Source organism: Canis lupus, chromosome 7, assembly GCF_003254725.2.
Source record: "Canis lupus dingo isolate Sandy chromosome 7, ASM325472v2, whole genome shotgun sequence".
NCBI classification, from domain to species: domain Eukaryota; kingdom Metazoa; phylum Chordata; class Mammalia; order Carnivora; family Canidae; genus Canis; species Canis lupus.
Window position 1 is genome coordinate 34432191 of NC_064249.1, and position 26296 is coordinate 34458486.

General features: G+C 34.3%; 1 protein-coding gene across 10 annotated transcripts in view; it reads right to left on the reverse strand.

Moving 5' to 3' along the window:
- Nucleotides 1–26296, reverse strand: part of AKT3 (AKT serine/threonine kinase 3) — a 309052-nt gene that overhangs the window by 121365 nt on the left and 161391 nt on the right. For all 10 annotated transcript variants that reach the window (XM_025430554.3, XM_025430551.3, XM_049112398.1 and 7 more), the window contains 3 exons: nt 23846–23957; nt 10426–10570; nt 2400–2531 (listed from right to left, as the gene is read on the reverse strand). In XM_025430554.3, coding sequence (XP_025286339.1) covers nt 2400–2531; nt 10426–10570; nt 23846–23957 — 389 coding nt within the window. The remainder of the gene's footprint in view (nt 1–2399; nt 2532–10425; nt 10571–23845; nt 23958–26296) is intronic.

Below are 26296 nucleotides of genomic sequence, written 5' to 3' on the forward strand. Positions count from 1 at the left end.
AAAAAATACCTGTATAGTGTCAGATATCCCTCCTAAGATAGTTAATAATTACAATGGGAAAAATGCCTACAGTAGAGAAACCTGGGGAACAATGCTTTAATCAAGTGGTTAGTGTTAACATCAACAGTAATAAGGCCCATGGACATCATTTATTCCTTGATATGAGGCTCTGCAATGGGCACATCATGATTCAAACCCCAGGTCTTATCAGACAGACTCTGAAACATTATACTGTTAATCATTTTACTATAAGCAGACATATTTTGTTTCAAGAAATGGATAAATGGATTTATGGTGAAAATATATCAAGGATAGTACACCACACTGGATATGCTATCACTTGTAAAATATACCCAGTTCTATAGAGTTATTCAGGAAAGTATAATTAATAGTTAGGGAAAATAGGCTTCAAGTGAGGCTAATGCATAAAAGAAAAAACAAAATAGAAATGATTTACTGATGCTTCACACAGGGTAGGTGGTAAGAGTAATAATAATCATAGCAAATACTTAGAGTGATAATGTATTTATTTTCGTTTAATACTATTTTAATCTTAGTTCAATTTTATTTTCAGCAAATGCAATTATACTTCTTCATTCATTTAATCCTGATGACAAATCTATGAGATACGCATTATATTATCCTCATCTTACAACTGAGGAAATGAAGGCATAAAGAGTAATTTGTTTGGGTTCATTTAGTAAGTAGCACTATACTAGCTCCCAGAAAATATAAGTTTAATGAACAGTGTCAGGTATGATGCCAAACATTTTGCCTATCCTAATCCTTAATATTCCTGTCCAGAAATACCTTTTTAAAAAATTTCTTCAATTTAGATTTAGTTAACATACACTGTATTAATAGTTTCAAAGGGAGAATTCAGTGATTCATCAGTTGCATACAACACTTAGTGCTCCTTACTTCAAATGACTTTTTTTCTTTTAACAAGTGAAATTTTGCAAATAAAAAATGCAAGGCTGTGCTGGGCTGCTCAACACATTGCAGGACATTCAGCATGCACGGCCTTATTAGCCTTATGATGGTCAGCAGTTTCTTTTTTCCTGATTCACTGTGATAAGCAAATATGCTTGTGATAAGCAAATATGCTCCCCCAAAACACTGCAAATGTCTCTAAGAGAGCCGTACTGCCCCAAAAAATGGGTTGTTAAAGGTTATGAAATCTTAAGATGCAAAGCTAGGGTGTGAATCCAGGCCTATAAGACTCCAAGGTCAGTGTTATTTCCAATACCAGACACAGACTTGTGTAAGAGTTGAAATGAAAACAAATGTTAGAGACAGGAGGAGCACAGCTTCATAGTGTGTAGAGCAATATGCTCCAGATGAGGAAACTATACAGTTGACCCTCAAACAACATGTGTTTGAACTGCAGGGGTCCACTTAAATACAATACAGTCATGTAAATATATTTTATGTCCCTTATGATTGTCTAAATTATAGTTTCTTTTCTCTAACTTACTTCATTGTACAAATACACTATATAAGACGTGACTGTTCATGATATTGCTAAGGTTGTCCGTCAATAGTAGACTATTAGTTAAATCTGGGGGGAGTCCAAAGTGACACTGGACTTTCAACTGAGCAGGGAGTCACCCTTAGCCCCCAAGTTGTCCAAGGGTCAACTGTGGTTTGAAAGTTAAAGTAGTCCATTAAGTACACCAATAATATTATGTATCATTTGTTCAATCAAACAAAACATAAGGCATGGACCAATTTGTAAAGTATATTGAATTTGTTTATTGAGGGTATTAGGATTCAGTTCAGAACTCTGGGTGAGAATTGGCATCATTAACATGTTAGTTATTTGTGTATGTCTAAGCTGAATAAAGTTATGAAAGTGGGAGTTAAAGGTTCCTGAAAAAAATTCAGAGACTATTATTTCTTTTAATTTTAGGATTCTCATATTTTCAAATCTATTAAGGATGCTTTCCCATTCATTCTTATATGAGCTGTGTAACTTATGGATGCAATATGAGCTGTGTAAACTTATGGGTGCAAATCACTTATGCTATTTGAATTACTTTTTTAATTTAATAATAAAAAATTCAGAATATTGAGGAAAAATATCAAAAAGCAACACTAGTGGATTAGTGATATAGGTCAAAACAGTCAAAACATTCCCCCAAACACAAAAACATAGAATAAATATTTTTATCTCCTCAAGAGAATAAAATAGCTTCAGTATACAATGTTCAGATAATATTATAAATTTTTGAAATATATAATGTTATAAATAAATCCTGATATACAGATACTACTGCAACAACAGCCTACAATCAACATTTTGGTTTTTTAATGGAATTTCTACGCCTCAGTCATGTGTATGCCATGAGTGCATACCATAAAGCAAAATTTAGTAATTAACTCTAGTAATCAATTACCTTTGCAATAATCACTTCTTTCTTCAGAATCTTCATAGCATAGTATTTCCCACTTGCCTTCTCTCGAACCAAAATAACTTTCCCAAAAGTGCCTTTACCTAGTAGTTTCAAATAGTCAAAATCATTCATTGTCTGAAAAATACAAATTAAAAATATAGTATGAAATATTTGATGCAATTTATTTATAAACATATAGGTATATGTTTGCAACATCTCAAAAGCAAATTTAACCAATTTCTAAACACACTTAAATGAGTAAGAATCAGATCGGCAATGGCTGCCTCACCAGCAAGCATGGATACTAGAAATAATTTAAGCAATTCTCAGATACTGGAGACAATAATTTTGAACCTCAAATCCCTCAGCCACTCAAGCTATCAGTCAAGTGCAGGGGCAAATGGAAAATAGAATCATTTTCATTTACTTTCGAGGACTCAAGCCTTTTTTGGATTGATTGAAGTATAATTAACATATAGTGTTATACTAGTTTCAGGTGTACAATATAATGATTCACCAGTCCTACACATTTCTCAGTGTTCATCAAGTTAACTGTATTCTTAATCCCCTTTATTTCACCCATCCCTCCCACCTGCCTTCTCTCTGGCAACCACCAATGTGTTCTCTTATATTTAAGAGTCTGGTTTCTTTGGTCTCTTTTTCTTTGTTCATTTGTTTTGTTTCTTAAATTCCACATATGAGTGGAATCATATGGTATTTGCCTTTCTCTGACTGATATTTTGTTTAGCGTTATACTCTCTAGCTCCATCCATGTTGTTGCAAATGGCAGGGTTCATTCTCTTTTATGGCTGAGTAATATTCCATTGTGTATACATACCATGTCTTCTTTACCCATTCATCTATCAGTGAACACTTGGGTTGTTTCCACCTCTTGGCTATTGCAAATAATGCTGCAATAAACATAGGGGTGTGCATGTATATTTCAAATCAGTGTTTTTACTTACTTTAGGTAAGTATCCAATAGTGGAATTATTGGATCATATGGTAATTCTACTTTTAATTTTTTGAGGAACTTAGATACTGTCTTCCAAGGACTCAGGTTTTTTGGGGTTTAGTAGTGCAACATCCCCAAACAACATGGTCATCAAAAATGCCCCCACAAACTTTTCCAAATACATCTAAGGGAGCAGTACCTTTCAGGGAAGCTATTTGAGAATGTACTCTAGCAAAATTAGGATGAAATCCTCAGAAGTGAAAGATAGGTGTGTAAGAAATGTTGAAAATAACCCTGGAGCTCAGTAAGAAGAAATCTCAAAAGCAGCAGTACTATATCTGAGAAAGCAATTGGTGCAATTCAGAATAGAAAAGTTAGGGACGTCTAAGAATGCCTTTAATTAATCTGTTTTCAGGTTCATTTCTCACTCCTAAGTTAGCTGATTCCCAGGATTTTGCCAAGCAGATCTGCTATTTGCTCTCTACAGCCCCCTTTATGCATGCTTTTCTTGCTCTATTAGTGTTCTTCCACAAATTTCCATAATTTTGATATGGTTGTCCACTAATGCCTTTCCTCTACCCAGCTTTTCATTTGCGTGTCTTTTTTAATGCCTTTACTATCATTTTAATGGGCTTTTAAATAGAAGGAGAGACAACCGGGTATGCTCAGTTTATCTTCCTAAATTTATTTATTTTTATTTTTTTTAAAGATTTATTTATTTATTCATTCAGAGAGAGCGAGAGAGAGGCAGAGACACAGGCAGAGGGAGAAGCAGGCTCCATGCAGAAAGCCCGATGTGGGACTCGATCCCAGGTCTCCAGGATCACATCCTGGCTGCAGGCGGCGCTAAACTGCTGCGCCACCAGGGCTGCCCTATCATCGTAAATTTAAATTCAGTTCAGGCCTCTATGAATAACAAGTTAAGAATCTGGGTTTTATCCTATAGATAATGAGAAGTTATTGAAGACTTTTCTGCCATTTTATAACTGTATTTTTTTCCTTTCTACCATTCATCTGAAGTAAATATCAAGAATGTCTCAAGTCAGTGATCTCAGCTTCCACATTAAGAAGCTGAACAAGAGCAAATTTGACTCAAGAGAAAGCGAATAAAGAAAATAATAAAGATAAAAGCAGAAATCAATTAAAATTTTTTTAAAAGTAGAGAATATCAATGAAACCAAAAGCTGGTTCTTTGAGAAGATCAATGAAATTGATAAACCTCTAACCAGATTGCTCAGGAAAATAAAGGCAGAAGACATAAATGACCAACATCAGGAATAAAAGAGCTGACATTACTCCAGACTCTATAGACACTAAAAGGATCCTATGGGAGTATTACAAACAGCTTTATGCCCATGAAATCAACAATATACAACAATATACATGAAATGAACAAATTCCCTGAAAGCCTCACACTATCAGAGCTCACTCAAACAGAAACAAATAACTTAAATAGCCCTATGTCTACTAAGAAAATTGAATTTGCAGCCAAAAACTTCTCAAAAAGGAAACCTGAGAGCCAAATGGTTTCACTGCTGAATTCTTATAGAATCTTATATAGAAATGATACCAATTCTATATAAACTCCTACAGAAAGATGAAAAAAAGAGAATACTTCCCTATTCATTCTATGAGGCCATTATTATTACCCTGATTATCAAAACCAGACAAAAACATTTCAAGAAAACTACAGACTAAATATTCCTCATGCTCATTATTTGTAAAAATTCTAAAAATTTTAGAAACAAATGCTTACATTCACTTTCAACATTATCTGCTGCCCTGTAAATTTGAAAATTTTTCCAAATGTCAAGTTGTAATGTCTTAACCAGTCAATAATATCTCCAGTTCACAAAAGAAGCAGCAAAATGTATCAGGGAAGAAAGGAAAATACATTTATTAATTCAACTAAAAATCAAACATGTGGCACTAAATATACAGAATATACTCAACAAGGTTAGTGTCATTTGAATAGTACATAGTGCTAAGAAATTTTGTTTCTATTAATAGATGTTTAAAACTCAAGGAAAACCATATAACTACAAAGCTATCTGTGCTAGGTAGTCTCCAACACTGGTTGCCACTAGTGCCCTGACTTCCTGGATGCACATGCCATCCTTCCCTTGAAGAGGCAGACTCAACTTTCTCTCTCCCTGAGCTAGCCTTGTGTCCTGCTTTAAACACAGAATAGGATCAAAGTGATAGTATGCCAGTTCCAGAAGAAGCCTTTAAATCTGGCGGCTTATGCTTTCACCCTTTTGGAAAAGTCATAATTCAAAGCAGGCTTTCATGCCGTAAAGAAAGATACTATGTAGAAAGGGCCTAGATGATGAGATACCACATACCAAGAGATCACATGGAGGAGAAACCAAGAATCCAGAAACGTGAGAAAGGCTTTCTGGGATCTTCCAGACCAGCCTGTGTGCTAACTGAATGCAAATGCTTGAGAGATCCACATGAGACCAGTAGAAGTACTCACACAAACCACAAAATCTGAGAAGAAATACAGTGTTACTGTTTTAAGACATTGAACTTGGGTAGTTTATTCTATGTCAATAACAAACTGAGAGACATCATTCTCCTAACTAGGCCATGATATTTTTTGCTCAAAGCTTCATTTGAGCCGTACTCTCTTCAATGTTTATTTAACACTGAAAAATGATCTTTGCTATGTCCCATTATTAAATATCATAGAAACGGAAACTGAATTCTTAGTGATAAAAATCAAAAAGGAATTTATAAATTGTCTTATGACATTTTCAGATGAAAAGCAATATGTAATAAAATATTATTATACTGCTTAAGGATTGCACTTCTGAGAGAAAAGGAGGTTTTAAAAAATATAATAGCCTTATCTTTATATTTCACAGCTTTATCAGTTTGACTGTCAAACTTTAAAAAAAGAGAATTTGCATGGAAATTAATATTAGTAAAAACATCGTATGTGAAAAAAATCAGAAACAGATTTTGTATTTATTTTGACAAAACTTCAGAAAATTTTAAAAGTATTTTTGATACCAAATGCTCACATTAGCATGATATACACAATAATTATCTAGTCTTTACAAATGAAATGCAACCTATTACAAAATGTTTCCCTCTTTTAGATGATGTTAAAGGAAAAAATACAGTAAGAATTTAATAAAAGATGAGAGCATGGATCCCCTGCAGAAAAATTAATCTTCTAAAACCCAACTCCCAAAATTTATTAAGTAAATATTTTACATTTTCCTTCGCATAATCTCCAGCACATCAATGTAGCTGTTTTAGGTTAAGACATGCATGGGCATATATAACAAATACTTAATAAATGTACTCAATTCAAATACACACTAGAATATAAGAAAAAGACTAATTATGTGGTACAAAATTTAGGTTAAGAATATGAACATATAACTGAAGACGAATATGAGAAACCTCTCGGAAAAGAATACAGGGAGGGTTTTAGCACCTTTGGTCAAGGTTAAGAACTAAACCAAACAAAGCCCCATGTGGTACTAAGTAAAAACGGGGCTTTCAAGAAATTCACCTTTGTCCAGCCAACCTCTCCACCACTGATTAGGCAGCTGCTCCTTCTTTGGACAGGCAGTGAGAGAGCACATGATTTCTGCAGATTCCATGGAAACTTCTTCACTCTTTCTCCACATGCCAGCCATTGCTTTGAGTTAGTGTAGCCAGGCATTAAATAACAACACTCCAAGAACTGGAGCCAGACATAATGGGAAAGTAGTACATACAGCTTACACTTTACACCAAGTCAGGAGATGATAAGCAGCTACTACTCTCAGAGAGGTCTACACTGGTCACTTTAAAATTAGGCAGAACTTTGACTCCTATTGGCTGTTGATCCTTCTATGCTGTGCTCCTTCACAGACCTGACAGTATAGAGAATGGTTGCTTGGCAGACCAAGAGTAGGCACTTCCGAGTCCTCTAATCAAATTCCTTTGAAAGATCATCTTTTAGTTAAAACACAGAACAGCACATAAATCTGGTTAGGAGGCCTCTGCCTCTTTTCCACCACCCAGTATCTTTCCCTAAAAGATTTTTCACCCTGCGCATCAGATACTGGGTAATACTCTACCACTAAGAGAAGTAACCATTTATCTGCTTGAGGCAAGAGAAAACAGCTAAGACAATTCTTAGCAAAGCTAACACAATTAGGAGCTATTATTTCATCCTATTGCTCATTTTTCAAAAAAGTGAACAAAGAAGAAAATGTGCGCTGTAAATTATAAGAAAGGCATTCTTATTTCAGGGTATGCAGTCTGATATTAAAAATAATAAAAACTTCTGCAATTCTTTTTAGGATACCTGATATACACAAAGGATATAGTACTAGAGACCCAGGAAAGTGATATGACTATCTTACCCTTTTTAACCAAGTTGTTAGGGCCACACGAAAGAGTGCTACAGAGGTTCTTTTTACACTCCTTGTCATTTAAAACAGTTTTATACCATCTCACTTAAAATGAAATGAAATAACAGGCGCCCAGGGTGGCTTGGTTGGTTGAGTGTCTGATTCTGGATTTTGGCTCATGTCATGATCTCATCTCAAGATTATGAGATCGAGTCCCACACGGCTCTATGCTCAGCACTGTTGTCTGCTTGAGATTCTCCCTCTCCCTCTGTCCCTTCCTCTGTCTACATACTCTCTCTAAATTAATTAAATCTTAAAAAAAAATTTTTTTGAAATGGACCGAAATAAAAAAGGACAATAGAAATCAGATATAGATCAAATAAAACAATGAATCCCTCAATTTTTGGCTTTTGAGATCCAGTTTCAGTGAAAGATTTCTTAGAGAATCTACTTTAAAAACCTCACTTCCTATCACTATTCTGTGATATTCAAATTTTACTGATTTTCCCAACAGTACACCAATAAAAAATGAAATTAACAAAAACACTAAGTACAATAGCTTGACATAAATATTTGAGAAACCAAGTACAATCACAAGTGAGGGTATCTGTATAATTCTGTTCTCTAATACAACTTGGTCATATAATGAGTATAATAATTATAGTGATTATAAAGGCTTATGATATATCAATTATAAGAAATAAGTTGCACACTGAAGGTATCCAGTATATAATTATAAGTCCTTACAAGTTTGAACAAGATTATTTAATCTCTGAATGTCAGATGAATCACCTGCAAAGTGAGATAATAATGATACCTAACCTCATATGATTTTTGTGAGGATTAAATGAGATAATAGATATAAAAGTACTCCTGAGAGCAGAGCACAAAATAAATGTTTACAAGTGATAGTTAGTGAAGGTGATGATTTCTAAGATAATCCACATTGGTAACTGTGAAAAAGGAAATCACATTGTGCTTTTATGATTTATAACCAGTCTTACCAGAAAAATAATAAAATCCTCCATATTTTTGCATTTTTACATCTTTGAAAATGTTTGTCTTTCTTCATTCAAAGTTTTTCTGGTAAATAATTTCTATATTCATTTCCAAATTCTCTCATTCATAGTAAGAGTACTTCTAGTTAGGGCACTTTAAACTCCCCACTTTTAACTTACAACCACCTCAATAGCAGCTTATTACTGTCAGTTAGTAAGCAGAGTTTTAGGAGGTCCACAGACTTAGTGGTTAGCTACTATAGCTTGTTTATGAATGTGGTAGCATAGAATTCAAAGGCAAGATTAATTGGGACCTGATTTTAAATTTATGAGCATAATCAAATTTTATATTTATTGTGTACATGTGCACATATATATCCAAAAGAAGCTTCCTTATCTCTGAGTAGGTGAGTAAAGCTAGATTGTTTCTTTGTTTTTTGCAATGACTACAGAGCAAGCTGGTGTTACACTGACTTAAAAGAGGGATTCATTTCAACTAACAAATAAAGGGTAAGTCTTTAATGAAGACACAAAGAGTTCTCAGACACTGGATCAAAATCACTCACAAAATATTATTATAATTAGAATAGAAATTTTAGATAAGGAGAAAGTAATTAATAAGCTCTAGGTTGTGACAGTACAACTTCATCAAGTTCATGTTTAGCACTTGGAAAAAGGAGGATTTGAACAAGCAGTCTAACTCCAAAGAGTTCTTAATCATTATGCTAATATCAAATTACATGGGCAATTACATTAAAAATTAGTGTTTTCCTACATGGAGATTAAATTTACAATTCATTATAACAAATATATTCTAACATGATAAATGGCACGTTCATTTACTTTGAACACTTAGATCTTTAATCTTAAAATACCATTTTCATACAAGGAAGTAGGTTTTTAATTTTTTTTAACGACTTATTTATTTAATTGAGAGAGAGAGAGAGAGCACATGTGCATGCGTACAGTGGGAGTGGGAGAAGGAGAGAGAACCTAAAGCAGACTCCCCACTGAGTGCAGAGCCCAGTGTGGGGCTCAATTCCAGGACCTTGAGATCATGACCTGAGCCAAAATCAAGAGTCAGATGCTTAAGTGACTGAGCCACCCAGGCACCCAGCTTTTTAATTTTCTATATCAATAAAAACCATAATTTATAATTCTATCAATATATAACTTGACATTTACTAATCTGGAGCACTTGGGGAAGGAAAGTCTTTTCTCTCACTAGCTCAGAAGCAGACATTAAAATAAAAAGCTATTATTTCCAAGACTATTCACTTTTCTGCTGATATCAGTGAAGCTGGGGTGCCAGGTGGGAAGCACATGAGTACCACTTCTGCTTTCAGAGCAAACAAAACACCAAATGGAAAAGGGTCAAATCATTAGGGAAAACATTATTTCCAAGTTCTAAAATGATATTAAAAACAATAAGAGAAAAATGCAAATTATAAATCAGCACGAAGGCACTTTAGTCAACAAGTACCTCAGAAGTCCTACCAGCAGTGGTAAGCGCTAAGCAGTGAAAGCGAGGTGACTTTTATATTATTTGGTTTTAAACAATGACAGGTATTTCAGATTTACCAGGATAAATAACACCCACATCTCTATATTTGCATAACGTAAGATCATTGGCCAATACTTCATGTAACACTGTGCATATTTCTTCCATACACATAATAAGCGCTATACTAAGTAGGGAATAAATTACTATTCTCTACCTTTCTTTTATGATGGGTTGTGGAAGCATCCATCTCTTCCTCCCCTATATTATCAATTTGTGAAGTTGGACTACAATTCATTCTCTCCTCTTCTTGTCTCTGAAGTCTGTCTGCTACCGCCTGAATAGCTTCTGTCCACTCTTCCCTATAAAACAAGTACAGTTTCCCGTTAATAAAGAATGGTAAATGATTCAAATATTTCCCTTGTGTAAAATATGACATCAATACAAATAAAGTCTATTCCAGGATAATACACACACATACATGTAAACATACCCTCCCACCCTTACTCAAAAGTGAAATTAATCCCCAAAGCATTTAACATTACAGACCTTATGATTGTTGGAACATTTATTTAAATGTATGTCAAAGAAAAAAAGAAGGAAAGGATTATACAAAAATTCAGTTAAAATCCTTTAAAAGTACAGTTAAATTTTATTGCATATATACAACTTACCTATAAAGTAAACTGGCCCCCAAAAGCTGGCTGCCCCTTAAAATCCTTCTTTGTCTAGTCATTGTTAAGTTCATCATTGACATGGTCAAGGTCTTTACTGTGGTCCAACAGAAGTTCCAAGAAAAGGTTTTCAAAGCTAAAGCCTTTCACTGTCCCCATAGTTTGTAGGTAAAATAGTCTCAGGAGCACTGTTCCCATAGTTTGTAGGTAAAATAAGTCTCAGGAGCACTCGTTGAAATTTGTGTTATAGATCAAGAATTATTCATTTTCATATAAATGCTTAAATCAGCATCTGTTTCTTAAAGTCTGTTAGAATTTTGAGTGGAATTGTATTAAATCTACGGATCAATTTGGGGGAAATTGCTATCTTAAAAAATTAAATTTTTCACTCCATAAACATAGTATTGTCTCCATTTATTTAATTTCCCAGTGCAATCTTTTATGACTTTCTGTGAAAATGTTTTGCATATCTTAAATTGAATTTATTCTGAAATATTTTATTTTTTCATTGAAGTACAGTTGACATACAGTATTATATTAGTTTCAGGTGTACAACATAGTCATTATATGCACTATTAAATGCTCATCACGTAAGTGTAACTACCATCTGTCACCATATAAAGTTATTACAATATTATTGACCATATCTGCTATGCCGTATTGTATTACATCCCTGTGACTTATTTATTTTAGAACCAGAAATTTGTATTTCCTAATCCTCTTCATCTATTTCACCCATCACCCCATACCTTTCCCTTCTGGCAACCAGTTTGTTCTCTGTATTTATGAGTCTGTTTGCAGTTTGTTTGTTCATTTGTTTTGGTTTTGAGGTGATTATCTCATTGTAGTTTTCATTTGCATTTCTCTGGTGATGAGTAATGTTGAGCATCATTTCATGTGCCTGTTGGCTATCTGTATGTCTTCTTTGGAAAAATGTCTATTCAAGCCTTCTCCCATTTTTTAATCAGATTATTGGGTTTTTCGGCATTGATTTGTATGAGTTCTTTGTAGATCTTGGATATTAACCCTTTATCAGATGTCATTTACAAATATGTCCTCTCATTCAGTAAGCTGCCTTTTCATTTTGTTGATTATTTCCTTTGCAAAAGCATTTTAGTTTGATGCAGTTCCAATTGTTTATTTTTGCTTTTGTTGCCCTTGCCTTAGAAGACAGATCCAAAAAATACTACTGAAACCATTGTCCAAAAGGTTACCACTTATGTATTCTTTTAGGGGCTTTATAATATATAGGTATTCATTCCAGTTAGTTTAATATTCGTATATGATGTAAAAAAAGAAAAAAGTAATCCAATTTCATTCTTATACTTTAGCTGTTCAGTTTTCCTAACACAATTTACTAAAGAAACTGTCTTTCCCTATTGTATATTCTAGAATACTTTGTTACAGATGAAATGACAAAATAAGTGTGGGTTTATTTCTGGGCTGTTGTGTTCCATTGATCTGTGTATCTATTTTTGTGCCAGTACCATACTGTTTTGACTACCATAGATTTGTACTGTATCTTAAAATCTGGGATTGCGATACCGCCAGCTTTGTTCTTCTTTCTCAAGGTTGCTTTTACTATTCAGGTTCTTTTGTGGTTCCATACAAATTTTAGTTCTATAAAAATATTGATATTTTGATAGAGTTTGCATTGATTCTGTAGATTGCTTTAGGTGGTATGGACATTTTAACAATACTAATTATTTTAATCCTTGAAAGTGGTTTATCTTTCCAATTATTTGTGTCACCTTCAATTTCTTTCCTCAGTGTCTTATAGTTTTCAGAGTGCAGGTTTTCATTTCCTAGATTACATTTATTCAGTTTTGAATCAATTGCAAATGAGACTGTTTTCTTAATTTCTCTGATAGTTCTGTAAGCGTATAGAAATGCAAAAGATTTCTGTATGTTACTTTTGTATCCTGCAACCTTACTGAATTCATTTACTAATTCCAATAGTTTTCTTGGTCAAGTTTTAGGGTTTTTGATATATAGTATCATTCACCTACATACAAATAGTGACAGTTTTACTTCTTCCTTGCCTAGTTGAATGCCTTTTATTTCTTTTTCTTGTCTGACTGCTGGGGCTAATATTTCCAGTATTTTGTTGATTAAAAGGGGTGAGAATGGACCTTCTGGTCTTTCTCCTGACCTTAAAAGAAAAGCCAGCAAATTTTCACCATTAAGTACGATGTTAGCTGTGAGTCTGACTTATGTTGAAGTACAATCCCTCTCTACCCATTTTGTTGCAAGTGAATGTATATAGCATTTTGTCAAATGCTTTATCTACATCTATGGAGATGATCATACAATTTTTATCCTGCATCTTGTTAATGTGCTGTATCACATTTAGTGACTGATTTGTGGATATGAAACCATCCTTGCATGCATGGAATAAATCATATTTGATCGCGGGGAATGATCCTTTCAATGTACTTTGAGTCTAGTTTGCTAACATTTGGTGACTATTTTGCATCTACATTGATCAGAGATATTGGCCTATAATTTTCTTTTTATAGTGTATTTGTCTAGTTTTGGAATCACAGTAATGCTGGCCTCATGTATTTAGAAGAAATCCTTCAATTTCTAGAATGGTTTGATAAGCATAGCTATTAACTCTTCTTTAAATGTTTGGTAGAATTTACCTGTGGAGTCATGTGGTCTTGCACCATTTACTTACTGGGAGTTGATTACTGATTCAATTTGATTACTACTAATTGGTCTGGTTAGATTTTCTATTTCTTCTTTCAGTCTTTGAAGATTGTATGTTTCTAGGAATTTATCCATTTCTTTTAAGTTGCATAATTTGTTGGCATATAATTTTTCATAGTTAGTCACTTTTAACCCTTTGTATTTCGTGATGTCAGCTATAACTTTTGCTTCATTTCTAATTTTGAGTCCTGTTTTTTTTTTTTTTTTTTAAGAGTCTGGCTAAAGGTTTACCAATTTTGTTTTGCTTTTCAACAAACCAGCTCTTAGTTTCACTGATATTTTCTATTGTTTTTTAAAGTCTCCATTTTATTTATTTCCACTGGAGTCTTATTTCCTTCCCTCTACTAACATTGGGCTTTGTTCTTCTTTTTCTAGTTTCTAAAGAGTAAGGTTAGATTGAGATTTTTGTTTTGTTGTTGTTTGTTGCTAGGCCTGTATCACTGGACATGGGTAGCAAAGATTTTGAACTACTGTGTTTTCATTTTCATTCGTCTGCAACCAATTTTTATTTTCTCTGCATTTTCTTCACTGACCCATTGGTTGTCTGGTAGCATATTGAGTTGAGACTCCACAAGTTTCTGGGTTTTTTCCAGTGTTTTTCTCATAATTGATTTCTAGCTTCATATTTTTGTGGTTAGGAAAGCTGGCTGATAGGATTTCAATTTTCTTAAATTTTTAAAGACTTGTTATGTGGCATAATATGTGATCTGTCCTGGAGAATGTTCCATGGGTACTTGAAAATAATGTGTATCCTGCTGTTTTTGGATGGAATGTTCTGCATATATCTGTTAGGTCTGTCTGGCATAATGTGTCATTCAAGAACTGTTTCCTTCTTTATTGATTTTTTTCTAGATAATTTATCCACTGATGTAAATGGGGTGCCAAAATCCCCTCTTATTATGTTAATATCTCCTTTTAGTCTGTTAATTTGCTTTATATATTTAGGTGATCCTATGTTGTGTGCATAGAAATATACAACCATTATTATCCTCTTGTTGGACTGATCCCTTCATCATTATGTAACTCCAATCTAGGTCTCTTGTTAGACTTTGCTTGAAAGTCTATTTTGTCTGATAAGAGTATTGTTACCCCAGCTGTTTTTCTTTCACTTCTATTTGCATAGTATATGCTCTTCCAGCCCTTCCCTTGCAGGCTATAGGTATCTTAAGGTCTAAAGTGAGGCTCTTGGAGATGGCATATTGGGTCTTGTTTTGTTTCTTCCCCATTGGGTTGGTCACCCTTAATCTTTTGATTGGAACTTTAGACCATTTATGTAAAAAAGTAATTATTGATAGGTATGTATTGCCATTTGTTGGCATATACAACTGGCATGTAACATTTTCTGGTTGTTTTGTAGTCTTCCTGGTTCCTTTCTTCTTCTCTTCTTGTTCTCTCCCTTGTGATTTTATATTTTCCTGAGGGCTAGGCTTGGACTCTTTTCTCTTCAGGTTTTTTATCTATTAAAGGGTTTCGGTTTGTGGTTCATATGACGTTCATATATAAAACCCTACTTATGAATCAGCCTATTAAAGTTGAGGTTCAATTAAATTTAACACATTCCAAAAGCACCATATTTTTACTACCACTCTCCACATTTTATGTATTTGACTTCACAATTTACATCTTTATTTTGTATATCCATTAACTAATTATTTTAGATATAATTGATTTTACTACTTTCATCTCTTTGTCTTCCTACTAGCTTTGTAAGTGATTGATCTACTACCATTACTGTGTGTTTGTTTTTACTAGTGAAATTTTTTAGTAATTTTCTTAGTTCTCATTATGGCCTTTCTTTTCTTCTTAAAAAAAGTCCCTTTAACATTTCTTATAAGGCTAGTTGAGTTGTAACAAACCTTACTTTTATTTATCTGGGAAACTCTTTTTTCTTTCCTTCATTGTGAATGACAACCTTGCTGCATATATTATTCTTGGTTGTAGGTTTCTTCCTTTCATCACTTAGATTATATCATGCCATTCCCTTCTGGCCTGCAAAGTCTCTGCTGAAAAACCAGTCAATAGCTTTATGGCATTTCCCTTTTATATAACTTGCTACTTTTAAGATTATTTTTATCTTTAATTTTTGACATTCTAATTATTATGTGTCTTAAATGTGGATCTCTTTGGGTTTATTTTTTTTCTTTAGGACTCTGTACTTCCTGGACCTGGCTGTCTGTTTCCTTCTCCAGGTTAGGGAAGTTTTCAACTAGTAGTTCTTCAAAGAAGTTTTCTTCCCCCTTTTCTCTCTTCTTTGAGAATGCTATAACACAAATGTCACTAAGTCTGATGTTGTCCTTTACACATCTTCATATATTTAGATTCCTCTTACTTTTGCTGTTCACTTGGTGTCTTCAGATTGTTGATCTGTTCATCTTTATCCTTTAGTCTGCTGTCAATTTCCTCCTATTGATTCCTGCTGGGTGTGGAGGGGTAGGAGTGGCTTTGGAGGGGCACCTGCCAGCACAGGTCCACAGGGCAGGGGTACGCAGTGCTAGCAAGGTAGGAGTACGTCAGAACTGGTGCCTGTCAGCATCAGGCCAACTATGTTGAAGGAAGTCAAGAGAGATGGCACTGGCCAGTTCTTCCATTCCCAAAGTGCCTACAGATCCCTGATCTTCCAGCACAACCCTACAATCAGTTAATAAAGCTCCTTCATATGAGCCCAGAAGCTTTCAAACTACTGCCTCTGTAGTGGGTCTCAGAGTGAGTGATATTGTGCACAGAACCTTTAAGAGCACTGTCTGCTATATATAGCTCTCCACCTCTCCTGGAGTTAAGACCCACTAATGTTCAAAGCTCTTGAGTTAAGCCTCACTGATTTTCAAAGCCACGGGCTATGGAGGCTTGCATTCCCAGTGTAAATGCCCAGGGCTGGGGGTGCCCAAGAGCTCCTCCCAGAGGACCTCTGCACCTGTGATAGATTTCCTGCTTATGGATCAATGTGTCTGGGGTTTGGTTCCCAAGTTTGTCTCTTTATCTCCTACTCTTCTTGCTGTGATTGTTAAAATATATCTTTAGCCACGGAAGAGCTGTTCAGTAGTCTTCAGGTTTTTCTGAAAGTGAGTTGTACTATATATAGTTGCAGCAATGGTGTGTCCATGAGAGGAGGTGGTCTCAAGATCTTCCTACTCTGCCATCTCCCTTGAACAAAATCAGCTGATTTTTTTTTTTAGATTTTATTTCTTTATTCATGAAAGACAGAAAGCGAGAGAGAGAGAGGAAGAGAGAGAGAGGGAGAGGGGGAGAGAAAAAGAGAGAGAGAGAGGCAGAGATATAGGCAGAGGGAGAAGCGGGCTCCTCACAGGGAGCCCGATGAGGAACTCAATCACAGAAATTGGGATCACACCCTGAGCTGAAGACAGATGCTCAACTGCTGAGTCAGCCAGGCATCCCAATTCATTGTTTTCTTAGGATGTTCCTTTCTTTGGCAGCATTCCTCACTTTCTTAGAGATCCCTTTCTGAGTTACCTATTGCTAACTAGTTTTTATGCTATTGGAATATGCTTTAAAAATGTGTAATTTTCTAATTTTTCATAGTAGTTCTTAAAGTTGGTATTTATGTTGACCTTGAAGCCTTACTAAGAGGTTGATGTACCAATTCTAATACCTTTTATTTTTCTGGATTTTCTACACATGCAAACATGTCTACAAATAAGAGCAATTTTACTTCTTTTTCTTACCTTATAATGCCCTATATCAGATCATTAGAATAATGTTAAATAAAAGTGGTGAGAGAAGACATTCTTACTGTTCCAGATCTCAGAAATAAAGCACTAAGGCTTTTACTTTTGATTATCATATAAGCTGTAGGTTTTTTATAGATAGAAGTTGAGTAAGTTCCCTTCTTTTCCTTGTCAGCTGAGTGTTCTAGTTATGAAAGGATACTGAATTTTGGCAAACGCTTTTTCTGCATTTGTTGAGATGACCATTTAGTTTTTCTACTTTATCCTCTGAATATAGTGAATTTAGTTTAATGATTTCACATGATAATGCAACTGAACTCTTAGATATACTCTATTTGGTCATGATGTATTATTCTTTTTCCATTTTTTTTTTTTAATTTGTCAAAACTTTGTTAAATTTTGCACTGACAGGGCAGCCCTGGTGGCCCAGTGGTTTAGCGCGGCCTTCAGCCCCGGGGTATGATCCTGGAGACCTGGGATCGAGTCCCACGTCGGGCTCCCTTCATGGAGCCTGCTTCTCCCTCTGCCTGTGTCTCTGCCTCTCTCTCTGTGTCTGCCATGAGTAAATAAATAAAATCTTTTTTAAAAAAATTTTTTTGCACTGACATTCACAAGTATATTGGACTATAGTTCCATCTTCTTATGATAGCTTTGCCTGGTTTTTGAAACAAGAGTGCCCTTTTAAGTTGGAAAGTGTTCTCTTCCCCCATTATTCTCTCAAATAGATTGTATAGGACTGGTAATATTTCTTTGACAGAACTCATCAGTGAGGACATGTGGACTTGGGAGTTTTTATTGAGGAAAAATAGTTAAATTATTAACTCAATTCTGCTCATTGACACTGGCTGTTCAAATTTTCTAATGTTTTCTTGGGTTGATATTGGTAATTCATGTCTTATCATTTTAACAATCTTCCATGATGTTTTCTATTCTTTTTTTTTTATTTCAAAGAATTAGCTCAGGTTTATTATTATTTTTGTTTCCTATTTCATTGATTTCTGAGCTCTACTGTTTCCTCTTGATGTTTGCTTTGCATTTACTTTTCTAGTTTCTGAAAAAGAAAGCTTAGGTTATTGATTTAACCTCTTCAAGTACAGGCATTACTGTTATAAATTTCCCTCTCAGCACTCACAAATTTTTATATGCTTTATTTTCATTATCATTCATTTTAAAACGATTTTCTAATGGCTCATGTGAATTTTGTTTTTGACCCAATGATTTTTAAGAGGTATGTTGTTTAACTTCCAAATAGTTGGGAGTTTTTCAGGTTCTTATTCTTATTGATTTCTAAGCAATTCTACTGAAGCTGGAAAGCATATTTTATAAAACTTCAATCTTGCTAAATATATTAAGAATTGCTTATGATCCAGAATATGACCTATCCTGGTGAATGTACCATATGCATTCTCTCACTTTTGAGTGTAGCATTCTGTAAATATCAAGTACATCAAGGTGATTGATAGTGTTATTCTATGATTTAGTTGATTTTTTTTATCTAGCTGCTCCATCACTTGCTGGAAAGAATTTAAAAACCTACATATATGGGTGTGGAATTGTCTACTTTTCTTTAATTCTGTTATTGCATGCATCCATATTCATGACTGTTATAACATCCATGTCAACATATCCCCTTCTATCATTATCAAGTGTCCTGGAACTCTCTAGAATATTATTTTGAAATCTGATTTATCTTCCTTATGGCTGTTTGTATGATATATTTTTACCAATCCATTTACTTTCAACTTAGTATGTTTTTATACTTAAAGTACATTTCTTATAGACAGCACATAAGTGGACCTTGTATTTTTAATTCTGTAACTCTGCCCTTTAACTGCAGTTTTAACCTATTAATATTTAATGCAATTATTTATATGGTTGTACATAAGTCTACCATTTTTTTCTACTTCTTTCTTTCTTCCTGCCTGTTTTTTTTTTCATTATTTTAAAGTTTTTCAGAATTCCATTTCAATTTTCCTGTTGGCTTCTCAGTCTTTTTTTTTTTCCATATTTTTATTTTTTATTTATTTACTTATTTTTAAAGATTTTATTTATTTGACAGAGCAGGGGGAGCAGGAGGTAGAAGAAGAGGGAGAAGCAGACTCCCCACTGAGCAAGAAGCCCAATGCAGGATTTGATCCAAGGACCCTGGAATCATGACTTGAGCCAAAGACACTTAACCAACTGAGCCACTCAAGTGCCCCTGCATATTTTTATATATAGCATTAACTTCATACAGTCAACTTACATAATGTACTCTGGGTTAATTAATTTTTTATGATTCTATTTCTCCTCATATCAGCATTGTAGTCATTATGTACTTGCTTTCCTTTTAGCAATTTTCCTTGAAATCATGACATTCATCCTCAACTTAGCAAAGTCTAATATTATATGTCTATACTTTTAAGCCTTCTAAGAAAATGTAGAAATGTCATACAACACTAACTCCCATTTTTCCCTCAACCTTAGTTTACATATTATTACTTTAGTAATAGTATAATCTTCATATAATTAAACCATAAAATGTTATTATTATTCATCAGATCAATATTCTTTTGGTTTACCAACTTATTTGCCATTTTGTTTTTCATTCCTTCCTATATCTCTTCTCCCATCTGGGATTATTTTATTCTGTCTGAAGAATACTGTTTGTATTCCTCTTCTGCAAGTCTGCTGGTGAGAAATTCTATCAATTCTTAACTGAAGTTATTGAAATTTTTGACTGAAATATTTTCATTTTACTTTCATTCATGAAAAGTATTTTTGCTCATTAGCACTTATTTTCCTTCAGCACTTTGAGAATATCATTCCATTATCCCAATTATCATTCCATCCCATATATTCCATGTTAACTGTTTCTAATGATATCATCTTTTCATCTAATTGGTGGTCTTTGAAAGCAATTTATTTTTTCTATCTGCTTTTATCTAGAGAGCCTATGAATCTGATTTGGTTGTTTTGTCTCTGTGGTTTTTGAATCTTTGAATCTTTATGTACTTGTTTATTTCTTAATGCTTATCAAATAATGTACATTAAAAATGTAAATAGTTTGAGATTACTTATATTTGTTTTTAACAGGTTCCAAAGAGACTAGCAAAAGTGGTTCACATTAACCAAATTTAAGATCTGAAATAATTTAAAGCTAGACTTTAATCCTTTAAAGGTAAGTCTAAATCTAGTTTATCCTTAGGTACCAACTTAAAATGTACTGATGTACAATGACCACTCTCTGGTAGGCCCTGGGTTCCAGAATAAGATTCCTAGATTTGATAGTTATTCCAAATGTCAACATATCCCCTTCTATTATTATCTAGAATTGGCAGGCACCCCTGGTAAAAGAGTGAGCTCATCTCTCTGGGTTTCACCCTTCCATTAAATTTTAGTCCTTTAATTCTTTGCAGTCAAATTGCCTCATGTATGCCTTTTTTTTTTCCCCTAACGTTTTGCCCACCTTTACTAAGAGTTCTTAGGTGGATTACTGACATAAATTACCTCATTCACCATAACCAAAATATGTATATATGCTCTGCAAACAAGTATTGGGCCCAAATATCTCACTAATGAAAGCATGTAATTTCTCATTCCTAACTAATGTTGGCAAATGTATTCAATTCAGAAAACAGAATGGAGATCCCTATGAAGCAAGTAAATTTAACTTTAAAATATATATAGTACTTATAGGAAACTGAAACAATTTTTGTAAGCTGATAGTTTATTTAAAATAAACATTAATTAAAATGTCTAACATATGTATCCTACTAAAGTTCAATAAGCCATAGTGTATATATATAGGTAAATTTGATATTGTAAACAAATATAACAAAATTTTATAGGTAAAAATAATAACAAGTTTGCACTGAGAACAGTGGTGTTCTAGGAAAAACAATGTTAAGCTTGAAGTGGGGACCAAAGGAGAAGAATGATTTGTAAATGAGATGTACAAGATGAGGTGGTATAGGAAGAAGCAAGCAAGGGAAAATATTTCTGGCATAGGGAGAAAAGAGCCAAAAAGAGCCACAAGTGATGTGAGAGTCACTACAGAATTAGTACTCGGGAAACTACATGTAGTACATTGTAGTTGTAACATAAGAGGGCATATATTCATGCACATGAACATGCGGTTTTGATTGCAGCAGGCCCATAGTGATGATAATGAAAGTGATAGCTCTAAGAAAGGAAAATTATCTGGGTCTGTAAAGTGGTTCCACTATAACAAAATAAACTATACATGAAAAATCATATTTGACAGTGAATAATTTGAAGTACATTCATTAAAACTAGAGAAAAATATAAACGTATAAGCTATCATGAAAATTATGATGCATTATTTAAAAACAAAAAACAACAAACCATCCTATCTGAAAGAAAGAGATAAAATTATTAATATCTGCAGATGCTATGCCTGCAAAGGCAAAGAACGTTTTTGGGGGAAAAAAAACCCAGTAATAACTGAAGTTCTCCTTTACTACATGTTTGCTATTACCTGAAATTTTTTCTTTTCTCAATTTTCTTACTTCTAAGGTCCTTTCTTTCCCTCAGAAGTTAAAAACTTTATAAGGACTCTCTAATTAAAACGATGTGGTCTTAGTGCTAGAATGACAAGGAAATCAAAAGGAAAAAAAGAAAAAAAACTAAAAATACAAATATTTGTGTATGTGCCATCCGTAATCAGTGAGGACAGAATGGATTATTCAATGAAAAGAAATGAAGAACAGAGCTAATACAACGGTCTCATCCTTTGGGAAAAAATAGTTTCCAAACTTGTATCATGCAATAAAACAAATAGAAGATTTTTTTTTTAAAGATAGGGATACAGCAAGAATGGATTTTTAGACTGGCAGAGAGAACACAGAAAATACACAGCTTTTCTAGTTCTCACTACATTTTTCTAAGTTTTCATTACCATTAAAGTCATATTAAATCTCTAAACACCAGATTCTAGATGAATGTAGAAAAACAGACTCCAATGGTAAATACAAAGATGCTGTTTTTTCATTTTTACTAAAACTGCTTTCTTCTAGTCATAAATGCAAATAAAAACTGTTCAGAAAAGTAAAGTAGTGATATAAGTACAGGAACTAATTTTAAAGTCTTAAGGTATGACATAAATCCAGCTTTGCAAACATAAAATGGCAAAATTAATCATGCTTTGAAGGGGTACTGTAAATCTACTAAGAATAATATTTTCAAAGAATATACGACGGGAACAATTCCATTCATTCAGCCAGTAAACGAATACTATGCTGGGTCCTGGACTATCCTGTACAGATAGAATATTGAGCAAGAACCGTATCTTCCTTGCTAGTCAAGAATCTCATAGTCTAGTGAGAAAGGTAAACAAAGATACCTGGTCTACAAGGGTGAGAGAAGGTTTTGTACAAAATGTGGTATTTTTAAGCTCAGATCTGAAAAACAGGAATTAGCCCAGTCACAATTATGGGTAGAAGTATAAGCAAACTGAGGACTTAGCATATAGAAATGCCCAAGGAAAAAAAAAATTAAAAAAAAAAAAAAAAAAAAAAAAAAAGAAAAAAGAAATGCCCAAGGAAGACAGGGGTAGACAGGGAAGACCTATCAAATTGTATGTATATTCAAGACCTAAATACATCTGCACAGAATAAGACTGGAAGTGTATAAAAGAAAATATTATCTGTCCTTAACTCTGACTATAAAATTATGAGTATTTCATATATATTTCAAAGTACTCATAATTTTATTTCTAGTTCTCTTCTATTTTTCTTTCTAAAGTAATCACACATTACCTTTTTGCTTACTGATCAAAAAAGCATTATTAAAAGAATATTTATTTACTAGGTTTTATGGGAGGTTATTTTTGTTTTTTGGTTTTAAATCTGAGACAAGTCTCCTAAGACCTACTATATTCTCTTGGAAAATAAGGCTAAGAACATTTAACTTCACAAAGTTGCTGATTTGGATCAAACATGACAACATCCGTGCAGGAAAATGGTTTTGTGGTTGTGGTTGTTGGACCTAACTCAGCAGCAGATAAGAGGGTATTAACACAGAACTGGGGGTTGAGGCAGGGTTGCAGGAATGCATAGATCAGGAGGATGACAATATGGCCTTGAAGAAGATGCCACTCCCCTCTTTGGCAATGAGGACAAGTAGATGCCTATCAATCCTGGTACTGTTTTTCTCACGGAGCTTGGTCCCAATATCAGAATCCTTTTCAATGTAATACTCCGGGGCAGCCACCTGCATGATGGTATACTACTTGAAACATTTTGCTATCACTAGCCTCAAGATTGCAAATATGAACACAATCAATTCAATCATTTTTTAAAGGTAGCTTAGTTATAAAAATGTCCCAATTTGTATTTTAATTTTTAAATGTCCTGTTTTTTTCTTAAGTATCTTACAGCAGTTCTAGAAGTTTTAATATGCTGCAAGCCTTGATTATTCATCTAGTAGACCAGAAACAGAATTATTAATGGACTATAGGATTTTACAAATATGTTCATATATATTTACAAATGGTGAAGTCAGATACACATATATCTTTGTACCGATTGTGGCTTTTTCTCAAGATAGGAAAAAAAAAAATTCTTACCTTTCCTCTGGAGTATCTACATGAAATGTTCTCTCTATAACAGTGGTCCACTGGAGACATCTGATAATAAATGTGTTTGGCTTTGGTCGTTCTGTTTTCATTAACTGGCATTCTAGAAATAACATAAAATGTCTCTTTGAATACACTTACATTTAAACCAAGAAGTAAATAGTTGAGAACCATAGAGTTCAGTCCCAGGCAAAAAGCACTGCAATCTCACAGCTTTCCATGGACCTATACTCAGGTTCTTCACAACCTGACCTCAGTATTCATTTCCAATCCAACACCCATTCTGGCCACATGCTCGGTTAACCAACCAAACTGGACCATCTAAGTTTCCCCAAATACATCTTGCCCCATCCTGAATCTACACTCTTGCTCCAGCTGCTCTGACTACCTAGAACAGTGTCCACTGATTTCACCCCTACCCATATGTAATCACCTACAGTCTAAAGAATACCTATCCATTAAGGCCTAGAACCAATCCTACCTTTCCATGAAGCTTTACCTATCAATCTGGTCCTAAATCAAACATCCCCCTCTCCATATTCTCATTACTTATTATTGTATCCCTCATTTTATGCTATTTTGTATTATTAGGTATCATTTACAAAGGTATTCTTATCCCTTACCTCAATTATACACCTTTTAGACCATATATACCTAAACTCTTAGTAATCATAACCCATAGAGCCAGTTGGTCAAAAGGAATAAATTATGTCAGGGAATATCTCGGAACACTTCAAAGAAAAGTAGTATTTTGTAGTGGGTGTGGATTCTAATAGTATGGATTCTAACACCAGTATTCCTGGGTTCAACTTCTTTTCCTGCCATTATGTAACCTTGGACAAGTTAATTAACCTCTCTGGTGTTCAAATATTAGAGGAAAAACAAGTACCTACATCATAGAATTGATGTGGGGATTAATAATAAATAGGTACAATACTCAGCATAGTGTGTGACACTTCATAAATTAAAAAAAAATGTTAGCTAATATTATTAGGTGTATACCTGAACTGGACTTTAAGGATACATGGTACTGGACAATAAGACAAAGTGGGGTAGGGTTGTTTACTGACACTGCTCTTTGGAAGAAACAATTTCCCTGCAGTTGACAAAATTGTGTTTCCTCAGCGTTTGCATGTTCTATCATCCTACTTCCATCATTAGCAATGATGAACTACTATCTCTAAGTCTTTGCAGGACCCAGTCATTAGCCACACTGGACTAGTTCACTGACTTCCTTATACTAAAAAAGATCATTCACCCAAGGGTCTATGCTTATTTTTCTTCTCTTTTCTAACAAGATTTAGGGTTTCAGCTATCATCTCTTGGTTGACCAATATAAAAATCCAAACTTCTTTCCATCTTGGATCTTTATTTTGTGATGCCCATGATTAACTAGACAGTGGACATATCTACCTGGTTAAATTACTTGTTCCTAAAATCTACTATCTTTCCTCCTGATTCTGTTCCTCTTTCTGGCTTTGATAGTTTTTCTACCATCCAAACTGAAAACATGGGGTACTCCTGTTTGATACTGGTAGTATCTGCCATTACCTGGCTTTTCCAAGGATGCAGTTTTACTTCAGACTCTCACTGCCAAATGCCTCAACCTCCCCATAAAACCAGCTCTTCCTAACTCAGAAACATGGAAGGGCTAGATCCATTACTTAAAGCTAGAAACTGTATCCTAAAATACATTGGGACTCAGCACTTGTTGTGATGAGCATCAGGCGATGCACGGAATTGCTGGATCACTATATTGTACACCGGAAACTAATATCACACTGCCATGTTAACTGGAATTTAAATAAAAACTTAAAAAAGACACCTGAACTCATCCAAAAGTGAACCAATCTCTTCTACCCTTGGTCCCCTGCCAACTTCCACTACAGCTGCATCTCAGACAGCAGCATCTCCATCCTCTCAAGTGCTCAGGTTAGAAGCCCTGGACTCACCCTTAAGTCCTCCTCTTTTTTCTCATATCTCATTCTCGAAATCCTGTTGGCTCTGCTTTCAAAATATATCCAGTATCACTTCTCACTTCTTTCACTATTATCGGAACAAGGCATCATTATCTCTCACATTGACCACTCTGAAAATTCTAGAATAGCTCTCCAAGCCCCTCACTGCAGTCTGTTAACAATACATGCAGCCAGAAATCTCCTTAACATGATCAACTGAAAAAGAAATAATCTGTAGTGTTTCCATTTCATGAAGAATAGAAAACAAAGGTCTTTCAATGATGAACAAGGGTCCCACGTGACCTGAGCCTCCCACCCACCCCACTTTATTTTCTGACCTCCTCATCTAGTTAAGTATTCTCTCTCATGCTACTCTGGCTTCCGTGCGTTCCCTCAGACACATGCTGCACCCTCTCTCCTAGCATTCTGCCCCTCACACAACCCATAGCTACTCCCTCACCACCTTCAAAACTCTGAGCAGATC